Source organism: Musa acuminata, chromosome BXJ1-9, assembly GCF_036884655.1.
Source record: "Musa acuminata AAA Group cultivar baxijiao chromosome BXJ1-9, Cavendish_Baxijiao_AAA, whole genome shotgun sequence".
NCBI classification, from domain to species: Eukaryota; Viridiplantae; Streptophyta; class Magnoliopsida; order Zingiberales; family Musaceae; genus Musa; species Musa acuminata.
Window position 1 is genome coordinate 47,598,262 of NC_088335.1, and position 12,884 is coordinate 47,611,145.

Below are 12,884 nucleotides of genomic sequence, written 5' to 3' on the forward strand. Positions count from 1 at the left end.
TCAGACACCTCTTTAATAAATTAAATTAAACTCAATGCTCAAATCATCCGATCCAAATCCACCTATGGGCTAGCCCCAACAGGTATGAATCTCTGGTGTTGCTTCACATAACTCATCCCGAGTTGAAGATGCTACAAAATTGCATCAGGAGTATTTTGCCAGGTGTTTGTGATTCTTAGTCTCAAAGAGCTCAAGAACACGTGTTTAGCTCCAAGAGTCTCAGGTGTTCAGAGATAATGCGCATATACCAAGAGAGATCTTCATTTTATACGCCTCATAAATAAATGCATACCCTGAAAGACCCTTTTATATATACAGAAATATCTCCTTGTATAGCCTCAGGTTATGGTACCAGAAAGTGTATTTCATTTTGATTGTGCATGCTTGTGTGGTGTCCAATCATCATCTATAGGTGAGACAAGGTGGCACCATGTCATTGCCTTGCTAAGTGAGCCCTTTGGCCTATTATGCGCCACGTTTCAAACTTTAACTATTTTATTACCGTTTAACTGTGTACCTACCGCATGTCGTTTGACTGTTAAATCTAGTCATATTATTTGACCCCATTATCCCATTATGCTTAGAAAAATAGTTTGCTCATAGGGCACCATACATAATTTGAGAACTTGAAAGCTATTTATTGTATCAAAAGTAGTTTAGTCACGGTTGTGCTAATTTAAATTGCATGTATAGGTGACGTTGGATGCATAAGAAGTGTCAGCTATGACCGCACGGGAGGGCATCGTGGCATATCGAGTTGAGATGTCCATGTAAGAGTTATTGGATGGATAAATGGATGGATAAAAACATGAGGGCATCGATGCGTACTAACTTGAGTCACTCATATATAGAATGTCAAACACATGTGACATATGAGGGTCCAGAGTATGCCAACTTGTACCTCCTATGTAGGAGATGTTAGAAGCATGAGATGTGCAAGAGTATTAAAATGCTCCAACCTAAAAAACCCATGTAGTATCAAGTGCATGTGATACACAAAGGTATTAGGGCATGCCAATGGGTTTCTTAGATCCATGAGAGCATTTAGACATGCTAACTTCTCACTCATATAAAGGATGTTGGATCCATGAGATGCATGAGTGTGTCTAGGCATATCAACGTGTAGGGGATGTTGTATGCATGATACACACTAGAACATCTAGTTATGTCGATTTAAATCACTCATGTAGCTGGTGTGAGGTACATAAGACACAAGAGAATAATGGGGCATGTCGAGTTGAACTGCACAAGTAAGGGAGTAATGCATAAGACAAACAATGATATTGGGGTATATATACTAAAACAACTTGTCTAGGGGGGATCCAACACATGAGGTTATTGGTTTGAGCTAACTTAAATCACTTATATAAGATGTGAGGGTATCAGGGTATATCAATTTGAATTGCTCATGTAGGACTATTAGATGCATATCGATATTAGGGAGAAACAACATTAACCACCCATTTAAGGGATGTAAAATACATACAATGCATGAGAGCATTGGGACATACCAACTTCAATCTCTGGCATATCGAATGTCAAACACATATATGATATTGGGGTTACTAAAACAACTTGTCTTGGGGGGATCCAACACATGAGGTTATTGGTTTGAGCTAACTTAAATCACCTACATAAGATATGTGAGGGTATCAGGGCATGCCAATTTGAATTGCTCATGTAGGACTATTATATGCATATTGATATTAGGGAGAAACAACATTAACCACCCATTTAAGGGATGTAAAATACAATACAATGCATGAGACCATTGGGACATGCCAACTTCAATCTCTCGAGTGTCAAACACATATATGTGTTGTCACATGATCATTGGCTGGCGCTCAAATGGCCCTCCAAGGTACATATATGTGTTGTCACATGATCATTGGCTGGCGCTCAAATGGCCTTCCAAGGTGTGCCAAATTAGAACACTATAGTAGGGAGTATTAGATACATGAGGTGCATGAGCACGTCGTTATAATGACTTGAAACCTTCATGTAGATGTGTAAAACAAATTAGAAACACAAGAGCATCAAGGCATGCTAACTTAAACTACTCATGCAGGGAGGCTTTAGATGCATAAGATGCAAGGGTGTCGAGTATACTGACATGAACTATCATTATCATTATTGAGGTTGTTGGACACAAGAAATGCATGAGTGCTTTCAAACTTGCAACTTGAATCACCAGGATTATGAGGCATAAAGAACGTTTAAGATACTAATTCATCAGCTTATTTGAGCTCACAGGGAATTATTGTCCCCTTCTCCTTCTGTGATGTCACCTTATTGAGTCGAATCCACTAAACTACAATCGTAATTCTACTAAACCTTCCCATATAAGAGTTTAATTTGCCCACCACATGAAGCTTCTCTCCGAGACTCCAATTTACTTGGTGAACTCCATCACCGACATACCCGCAAACGTAGCAGCAGCATTGAATCCGGCGAAGCCGGCTTCCGTTGCCAAGGCCCGGAACTCCTCCTCAGTTCTCTCCTTCCCTCCGATGCAGTGAGCCAACATGACGAGGTCCAACTGGAAGACGAATTGGGCTTGTGCAGTTGCCGCCGGAGCCACCGGACGGATGTATTCCACCACCAACACCTTCCCATTCTCCGGGAGACTCTTCCGGCAATTCTTCAGCAACGTCACACAGAGATCGTCACTCCAATCATGAAGAATCCACTGCACCCTCAGAATCACTCGACGTTAGCATTTTTGGAAACCAATGCTCATTCAATAAAAGTCTACGTCGACCTAACCTTCAAGAAAATGGCGTCTCCAGAGGGAACACTGTCGAACATGTCTCCACTGACGTGCTGCACTCCTGCATCCAAACCATACCACGAAAGAATGATTATAAGCCTGTTGATGATGATTACAGAGACTGATGGAAACGCACCTGGAATCGGTTGTGCGGTGGAGATGACATGGGGGAGGTCGAAGTTGATGCCCTTGACGTGGGGGTGCTGGGAGGTGATCATGCGGAGGGTGGCGCCGTCATTGCCGCCGACATCGACGAGCACGTTGATCCCGGCGAAGCCGTTGTAGTTGCGGAGCAGCTGCTTGATCATGATGCCGGAGTGGCTCAGCATCCCCTCGTTGAACACCTTGCTGAACCGTGGATCGGTGCCCATGTAGTCGAACGCCGACATGCCGTAGGCGGCCTCCACAGGGTGAACACCGCCCAACACCGATTCCTTTACGTGGTGCCTGCCATCAAAAACTTTAACTAAGAAAGACTATCCAAATAAATTAAAATTTCAATATACTATCTTAAAAAATCATAAAGTTTCTATTAAATCATGAAAAAAAAATCATAAATTTAATTTAATATTTCGACGTACCATATATCGATGTTGATCTTGTCGTGCTCCAACAAAGCATACTTCGCTATAGAGGCATCCTCGTTCGTAATCAAGTACTTGCAGACGGGCGTCATGCTGTACTTCCGCAAACTGCGACCATCGGCGGAGACGACGGTGCAGGTGATGACATCGTTGGCAGCGAGTAAGCAGAGAAGCCGGTCCACCCAGTTGGCCGCCTGCGGGTTCTTGGCCGGCAGCTGGGCAGCGATTTCCTCCGCGCTCAGTGCACCGCCTGGGTCAGCTCCGACGATGATCTCGAATAGGCCGAGCTCGATGGCCACCTTGAAGGTCATGGGGAAGATGACGACCGACGACAGTTGCAGTGCGCGCTGGCATGCCTCTTCCTCCTCCTCGGGGGTCAACCGCAGCACCTCCTTCATGGCCGCCATTAGGAGTTTGCTATCACAGGACGAGTACGTGATCTGTGTTTAGGTGGAGGAGAGCGAGGAGGTTCGTGCTGACTTTATAGTGTGCTAATAATCCTCCAAAGAATTCAATTGAATCTTATCTCCTTAATATTAAATCTTGCTAAACGACGCATATACTCCATATACAGAATGTTTTTGGCATCCTAATTATGTTGAGTAGGTTAGCATACATGACACAGTTATAATCCGATCGTCTATAGCTTTATTAACGGTATACCTGTTTCGAATAATAAGTAAAAATTGATTTTTGTAGAACCCAATTATTATGGAGAGAGCATTATAACCTTCCCATGCGATACATATGGTGAAGACAAAATATGCATTGGATTTGGATGGACTCTTTATAATTTATTTTTGTTGAAATTAAATATGTTCATTGTATCAAGAGGAAAAATACATTAAGAGGATAATATAAATTAACTACTATTTTTGAAAGAGTTTTTTTGGAAACAGTGATTCATATTAAATGTAACGAATATAATATATATATGGATGTTATATAAATTACATGTGTTGGGTCATGAAATATAGAAAGTTTTTGACCGAAACATATAATATTTTGCCTTCTCCTATTCTTCCTTTGTGTGATAGCTCTAACACTTCTCCCTATCTAGTTCAATACCTTCTTCAGGTAACCTTGCTTAAACCAACTTACCATTTATTCGTTATATGTCGATCATTCACTAATTTGATTGAGACAAAAAGAAAACTTTGATATATACTTGCTATCTCTCTTCTCTTGCTTATTTAGTTATTGTACACTTGATTAGTTTGTAAAATATTTTAAATAACCAATTTTATCCCCCACTTGGTGCCATTTGGTTTCACTTCACCATAGACCCTCTTGAGTTGATAGACTCCATCATTCTCTTCCAAATAACCTCTTAGGTAAATCTTTAAAAATTATTGACATAATTGTTAAAGGAGACCGAGGCAAAATCACTCTCATATCATTATGTACTTCTTTGCTCCCTGGTTCTTCCCTTCCTCCCAAGCCCCTTTTGCCTCATCAACTACCAAACTAGCAATCACCAGTTCATCAGAGTAGGCCGACAATCACTCCCTCAACTACCTACCCTCCTCGATGGCCTTGCCTAGCTGCCAGCAAGCATCCTTCAACTCCTAGCATAGGACTTAGACCTGCTCCTAAGCCTCTACCACACTCTCTACAGCCTCATCTTCAACGACAGTCAATGTGTCCCAAGCCACCTCCACCTATGCCTTGACTTCTTCAGTACAACAGATAGCCAAACCTAGGTCCAAGGATAGTTCAAAGGTCTCAACCTCTACTCTCCTGAATGCTTTCGCGAGGCGTTTCTCTACCTCCTTGACTTGAAGGTGGGTCCAAGTCAACTGTGAGGATAACTCTATAACTCGAGTCTCTGCCATCCTCCTCTCTTCTTCAGGCCGCTTTGCCTAAGCCCGCTAGGCGGAGTTGGCCTCAGAGAATTGGCTGATCAATGCGTCCACATCCCACAAACGGTCAACAAGCACCGTCATGTAGTGATGGTGCTGCAGGTGCAAGATGGTTAAAGAATAAGTCCAAAGAAAATAACAAATATGCTCAAGGGGCCTGACTAGGACTTCATTGCGAGAGTAGAGGTCGTCCAGTACCCCTGGCAAGCAATTGTATATTATGCCAGCCAAGGTGGGGCTGAGCAAACCCCGACAATAAGTGGTGGCCAGCTTGGCCTCCTCCCGTAGTCATTGGTCCTTGGGCAACCCCTCCTAATGCGACTTCAAGGGGGCGCTCGAGGATGGAGCCAAGCGGCCGAGCATAGTGGAAACGGACGATTTGAATGTGAGGAAGCTCTAGTCCAACAAAGGATTAGTAGATAGAGGATGCGGAGGTACGACCTAAGGGCCTTTGGTGGCGTCATCCTCCCAGGGGGTGGAGGGCTCCTTAGCTGCCTCCTCACGTGATGACACCATCGTAGGTGGACCCAAAGATGGGCCCAAAGAAGCTACATGAGGATCCTCCCTCACCGGAGATAATTGCAGGTTAGGGACTTCCTTAGTAGATGGCTCCATATGTGGAATAATGACCACGGGAGATGGAGCATTGTGGGGCTAGAGTAGCGATATTGATTTCCCGGAGGCAACCTCTCAGATGGCTCTAGGGTCAGCCCAAGTAGTGGCCCTAGAGAAGTGACAACAATAAGATCTGGACCCCCAATTAAGGGCCATATAAGAGAGACGAGGGGTGGCCAGTGAGAGGCCCCTGCCCCTCAGGTGATCCTAGCCCAAGAGACGAAGCCACCTCTACCTTCACGAGCAGTGGTTTTGGGGGCTCAATAGGGCCCCCTGATGCCTCTTTTGGGGGCTAAGGCGTACAACATCATGCTTACCTAAGGACCTCGAAAAAGTCAAAACCCTTGCAAGGGGTTGTAGGTCCCCCTTGAACAGGTCGACGCCAACCTTCGAACTTCTAAAGGCCCCAATAGGAGGGCCACAAAAGGAGCCCTAGGCCCACGATGGTCGCTCAACCGTCGATAGGCCCTCGTTGGGCCCCGAGAAGGGAGTAGAAGGGCACCGCCTCTTCAACTCCCAAAGATTCATACCTGCCAAGTGTCCACAGAGCAAGGGTCAAAGACAAATAAAAAAGAGCCAGAAAAGAAAAAAAATGACCATACCAAATGGGGCTGGAGGAGAGGTGGCCTCCACCGAATAGGCTTCCTCCTCACGCTCCATGGCCCCAGATGAGAAGAACCCCTATATCTTGTCTAGGGCCTCGCCTTTGCTCGGAGATAGAGAAGGCAGTGTGTTGTCTATGATATGTGCTGCCCAAGCCACTAAGAAGCCCCAATCTTGGCTTTCGTTGACGATGAAGAAGTGCCTCCTCTACCCCTTACTATAGAAGATCACTCCGCTTATATTAAACCTCGCACAGGGTGATAGGTAGTAACTACTTAGCCCTTGACTTAGTCGAAAACACCAGCAAAAGAGGTCCCAAGATGACACCACCTGCACGTCATCGCATGCCTTGAGGAAGAACCTCAAGAAACACCAAGAATTTGGTGTCATATGGGAAGGCAAAATTTGATAATATCCCAAACAATAAGCCATCACTGGAGGAATAGGGAGGCGTAACCCCGCCTCCACAGCATCAATGGAGAGACAGAATCACCGAAGAGTTGATGGAAAGGGCAAACCTCGTCCCTAAGGATAGACAGAACAAACTCTGATGGAATCCGAAAGCAATTGCACAGTGCCTTTAACTACTACGAGGTAACCACAGAACTATAGTCGTGAACCTCCTTCATTTGCACTAGGTCTCATAGGACCATGAGAGTCTCTGAAGGTTCGCTCCTCACATATAAAAAGCTCACCTGAACCACCTACCATATGTGTATAATCCTCTAGGCCCAATATCGAACTAGCCATGAGTCATACCTATCAAAACTCTTTCTAACTTAGTAAATTATCATATCTTATAATAATTCACTTGACTCATCGACTACAGATGTACTACGCCACAGTCCATAGACGATATAGGAGAATCTAATTCATTAGACATATCTATCTTCAGTTACCATATATCTATAATCCCTCATCTATCTAATATCTCAAATATCGTACACTAAGCATGATGCTATTAGGCCTATATAGTTTCTACTCGAGTCTTGCTCTAATTGGATTCTTCCGGAGAACTCTTTCTCTCTCAATCTGAATAACCCTAGCCATGGATTTGTGAGTAAGAATACATAGGATATTCCTCTCATGACACTGAGAGCAGATGATTCTCTATTGACACTCAATTGCCCTCATAAGATTGGTTACCACTTCCGATGATCGGTTGTGCTAGATCTAGAACCTCTAGACCTATAAGTTTGATATTAAAGAGCAGAGTACTCATATAGGGCATCCTTGGTGTTTCAAGTCTAAGGACCAAACACACAATTAGGACCATCGAATCGTTGTATGACAATAAGGTATCATTAAACATCTAGTATTCTATGAGCGGATCAATTAGTGAACTCATTCTCCAATGAGCACAAGTACTATATCCCTAGTGTCCCCACACGAGAAGCTATGAGACCAACCGCCTCTATCATATGGATTGGGTATACAGCATATTAGTCTGTCTAGTTATCTCGATGTCTCTCTCGAGTAACCTACGATCAAGATTTTTAGAGTATATATTTAAAGATAAGTTGGTCTCATTATCATGATATTTGCTAGTGATAGGTTTCTTGTAAGTCAATCACGTGAGTGATGACACGTGTGACTTGACTTGCTTATTATTATTATTTGACATTTGATCACTTTATATTGATTGTTGCACATACGCATATATATTGTGATGTCCTTAGATCTGTGCAATGAGAATCAGATCATGATGAGATCACGATAATGAGACCAATTTACCTTTAAACACAAACCCTAAGTAATCCCAATCATATGTTACTCGAGAGAGACATCGAGATTGTCACATCTTGGATTTTTTTTTTTTTTATCTTTCCACACATTTAGGCCAAATAGATAAACATCACTTTATTCATCATTCATAAACATTTATTACAATTCATTTATTCATCGAATCATAAATAGAAAAATAAACATGGTGATGTTAACTTCAAAAGTCATCCAAGTGGCTCTACCTAGCGGTAGAGGAAGGTCCGCTCTCCACTGAAATCTGATTTAGTACTAGAGGGAGGCTGCTTTAAAAATTAAAAACAAAGAAAATTCAGCTGAGTAGGAACCCCAAAAATTAACTCAAAATGTATATATGATCAAAATTCAATCAATCATCTCATTGGCGTATATCAAATACCCGAAGGAGCACTCCCCCAACAGCGGATGGAGAGGCTTTACCCTACGGGATGAGTTTATGTTCTCCCAACAGCGGATGGAGGCAAACTCATATCACACTCCCAACAGCGGATGGAGTGGTGTCCCACACCCGCCAAAGTGGAGAAACATTCCTCCCAACAGCGGATGGAGTGGTGTCCCACACCCGCCAAAGTGGAGAAACATTCCTCCCAACAGCGAATGGAGAAACCGTCTAGCCGCCACGTCTGACGGCCTGCTAATCCCCGAAGGGAATCGCCGTACCTACTCTCGGTAGGAAAATAATATAATCTCATACTGGTCATGTCCATTTCGGGATGAAATAACATATTTAAAATGTCTCTTTCAAATATCATCAATATCAAGTAATATAAATTAGCCCTTAATTAACTTGAACTCTAGTTTAATCGATTCAATTGAACTCGATTTACTAGAGCCTAACTGAACTGATCTCTAATCCTTATTTAACTGGTCTGGAACCACCCTAGACTAGTATAATTTAGACTAGATTAAGTTCAATTTAGGATAAACTAATTTGAATAAGTCAATCAATTCGGAATCACCCTGAATTGATCTAGACTAATCAAGTCTAGTTTAGTTCAATCAATATTTGGGCTCAAGTTCAATAATAATATTGGGCTAGATTGAGCCGGTTCATCTACTGGTCATGTGTATTATACATGATTGAGCATGCATTACACAAAGCTAGCCCAGCCCTGGCCCATGGACTAGTCATGTGCGTCGCATGTGACCGCCCATAATGGTTGGGCTGGGGTAGCCTACGGGCCAAGGCCTGACCCGTGGGTTGGGCCTGGCCTATGAGCAATTTCATTCCAATTAATATCCAATTTCATATCATAGCATATACCCATTAACAATATAAATAAAAACATAATAATACATTAAAAGATAGATGAGAAGAAAAACTTTAATACAAAGAAATAACATTCTAAATTTGACTAAAAATCATAAGACATTAAAAGAGGGACCGGAAGATAAGTTTTAATACAAGGAAATAGCCTTCTACATTCAAATAAAAATCATGTTTTCAACATATTCTAGTCATATTTTAAATCATTCAGAATACTATATTTTAAATTTCAGATCAAATAATATCAAAAAGGATTTTAGATAACATATTTTAATCTAACAAGATTTTAATCCAGATAAGATTAAAGATAAACTGTAATATAGGAAATATCATATAAAACAAATATATTTTTAACATATTTAACTCTATCTCTACAATAAAAACCTTAATCATGGGTCAAAGAATATTATGAAAACTTTAACTAATTACTTTAATGCAAAAATTTTGACATTTAAATAATTGATACATATTTTTCAAACTATAAAACTTTCAACATTTAAAGAAATAAAATAAAAGCTAAAACTTTTAAATTTAATAAAGGTAGGGAAACCTATATCTTGTCAACAGGGTGTAACTCCTCGTTCCTCCCGTTGATAGGCTCGACTAGGTGAGGAATGAAGGAGAGAAATCCATCCCTTTAAATAGGAGGAGGTGAGCCTCTATTAAGGAAAATTCATTTTAATTTTCGTATTTATTTAATATAAATTATTTTCATTTAATATATTAACAAATATAATATCATCATATTTGGAATACTTAATAGTTATTTCCTTAATTCATATCAACAAACAAGGAAGTAGATTAAGATTTCCTTAAATTATAATAACAAGTAAGGAAAGAAAATCAATTCCTAACTTAAATATTTGATGTGGTTACATTTCTCCCCTCCTATAAGAAATTTGGTCCCCAAATTTAGTTTTCCTTAATAGAATAGATAAGGATACTGCTCTCGCATATCTTTTTCTCTTTCCCACGTTGTCTCTTGGTCTGAACGGTGTTGCCAACAAATCTTTACCAAAGGTATACTTTTGTTCCTTAAAACATGTTCTTTTCTTTCCAAGATCTGGGTTGGTTGTTCTTTAAAAATGGCATCATCTCGTAGTTGTAGAGGTTGGTAAGATATGACATGTGATGGATCCCTGATATATCTTCGAAGCATAGACACATGGAATACATCATGGATGCTAGCCAAAGCCGGGGGCAATGCTAATCTGTATGCCACAGATCCAACCTTTTGTAAGATCTCAAATGGGCCAATAAATCTTGGGGCTAATTTCCCCCTTTGACCAAACCTCATAATTCCCTTAGTTGGCGACACTTTTAAGAAAACGTGCTCACCAACTTCGAACTCTAGATCTCTTTGCCTTCGATCTGCATAACTTTTCTGACGACTTTGAGCTATTAATAATCTTTGGCGTATAATTCGAATATTACTAGCATCTTTTTGAATTAATTGAGGCTCCAAAAGTTTTCGTTCTCCTACCTCATCCCAATATACAGGTGATCTGCAATTTCTTCCATAAAGAGCTTCAAATGGAGCCATCTGTATACTAGAGTGGTAACTATTATTATAAAAAAACTCAATTAGATGTAAGTGCATATCCCAACTCCCACCAAAGTTCAAAGTACATGCTCTTAAGAGATCTTCAAGAGTTTGTATTGTCCTTTCAGATTGACCATCAGTTTGGGGGTGAAAGGCTGTACTAAACTTTAACTGCGTGCCCAAAGATTTTTGTAGACTTTCCCAAAATTTAGAGGTGAATCTTGGATCTCTATCTGAGATAATGCTAACTAGCACCCCATGATATCGAATAATTTTCTTAATATATAAGCTTGCTAGTTTATCCAATGAATACTTCTTGTTAATAGGGAGGAAGTGAGCAGATTTAGTAAGTCTGTCTACTATTACCCAAATTCCGTCATATCCTTTCATAGTCTTGGGTAATCCTATCACAAAATCCATAGCGACTTGCTCCCACTTCCATTCAGGAATCGAAATCATTTGCAACTTTCCCGCAGGTACTCGATGTTCTATTTTCACCTGTTGGCATATTAAACATTTAGAAACAAACTCTGCTATATCTCTCTTCATACCACGCCACCAATAGTTTTGGCGAAAATCACGATACTTCTTAGTAGTCCCGGGATGGATATTAAATTTTGATCTATGTGCCTCCTCTAATAATTGCATCTTTACTAGATGACTTTCGGGAACACAGAGTCGATTGTGGAATGTAATAGAACCATCTTCGGCTTGGAGGAATTCAGGTCTAGATCCTTGAGTTATTTTCTTAACTATCATTTGAAGATATGTATCTTCCTTCTAACCTTCTTTAATCGTTTCCACAAAAAATGATTGTGTCATCAAACACACAAGAAAACCTTTATTTGTCTCTGATAAAAGTTTAAGTTTTAAGTCTGCTAACTCCGTCATCATAGAATTCCTTTGAATATTCATATAGGCTACAAGACTGTAGGTATTTCTGCTTAAGGCATCAGCGACTACATTAGCTTTCCCAGGATGATAGTTGATATTAAAATCATAATCCTTTAAAAAGTCCAACCACCTTATTTGTCTCATATTTAAATCTTTCTATGTGAAAATATATTTGAGACTCTTATGATCTATGAAGATTTCGAATGTTTATCCATAGAGATGATGCCTCCAAATTTTCAGTGCAAAAATGATAGTTGCTAGCTTTAAGTCATGAGTAGGATAGTTCTTTTCATGAGGCTTTAATTGCCTCGATGCATAAGCAACTGTTCTCTCGTTTTGCATTAGAACGCAACCAAGCCCTTGTAGTGATGCATCACTATACACTACAAAACCTTCTCCCCCTGAAGGAATCACTAAGATAGGAGCACTGGTTAATTTCTTCTTCAATTCTTGAAAACTTTATTAACATTTATCATCCCACATGAATTTTATATTCTTTTGTGTCAACTTGGTCAATGGTGCTGCTATTTTTGAAAAGCCTTCTACGAATCTTCTATAATATCCAGCCAAACCCAAGAAACTTCTAATCTCTGAAACATTAGAAGGCTGCTTCCATTTTATCACAGCTTCAATCTTGTGAGGGTCAACAGATATACCAGCGCTTGAAATTACATGACCGAGAAACATAATTTCATTGAGCCAGAAGTTGCACTTGCTTAACTTGGCATATAGTTTCTCTTGCCTTAGGACTTCCAGAACTGTCTTAAGATGGTGTTCATGCTCTGCTATGCTTTTGGAGTAGGTCAGGATATCATCAATGAATACAATTACAAATTTATCAAGATAAGGGTGGAACACCCTATTCATAAGATCCATGAAGGCAGCCGGTGCATTTGTGAGTCCAAAAGGCATTACTAAGAATTCATAATGACCATATCTTGTTCTAAAAGCAATTTTCTGTATGTCTCCTTCCCTTATCTTTAAT

At 40.5% G+C, this 12,884-nt stretch overlaps 1 protein-coding gene across 1 annotated transcript; it reads right to left on the reverse strand.

The window, feature by feature from the left end:
- Positions 1-2,354: 2,354 nt before the first annotated feature.
- On the reverse strand, positions 2,355-3,792 carry LOC135594423 (caffeic acid 3-O-methyltransferase-like). The gene is made up of 4 exons (XM_065084804.1): positions 3,352-3,792; positions 2,907-3,217; positions 2,767-2,831; positions 2,355-2,689 (listed from the first exon to the last, which is right to left on the reverse strand). Exons 1-4 carry the CDS (start codon positions 3,759-3,761, stop codon positions 2,393-2,395), a joined length of 1,083 nt encoding a protein of 360 aa, XP_064940876.1. The 5' UTR covers positions 3,762-3,792; the 3' UTR covers positions 2,355-2,392.
- Between the last annotated feature and the right edge of the window lie 9,092 nt (positions 3,793-12,884).

Bases quoted from the DNA above. Each gene is read 5' to 3' on its own strand.
- LOC135594423 (XM_065084804.1), bottom strand. From the start codon at position 3,761: ATGGCGGCCATGAAGGAGGTGCTGCGGTTGACCCCCGAGGAGGAGGAA. The intron at 2,832-2,906 runs GTGCGTTTCCAT...GTTTGGATGCAG, and splicing joins CACCGCACAACCGATTCCAG to GAGTGCAGCACGTCAGTGGA. The intron at 2,690-2,766 runs GTTAGGTCGACG...CTGAGGGTGCAG, and splicing joins GAGACGCCATTTTCTTGAAG to TGGATTCTTCATGATTGGAG.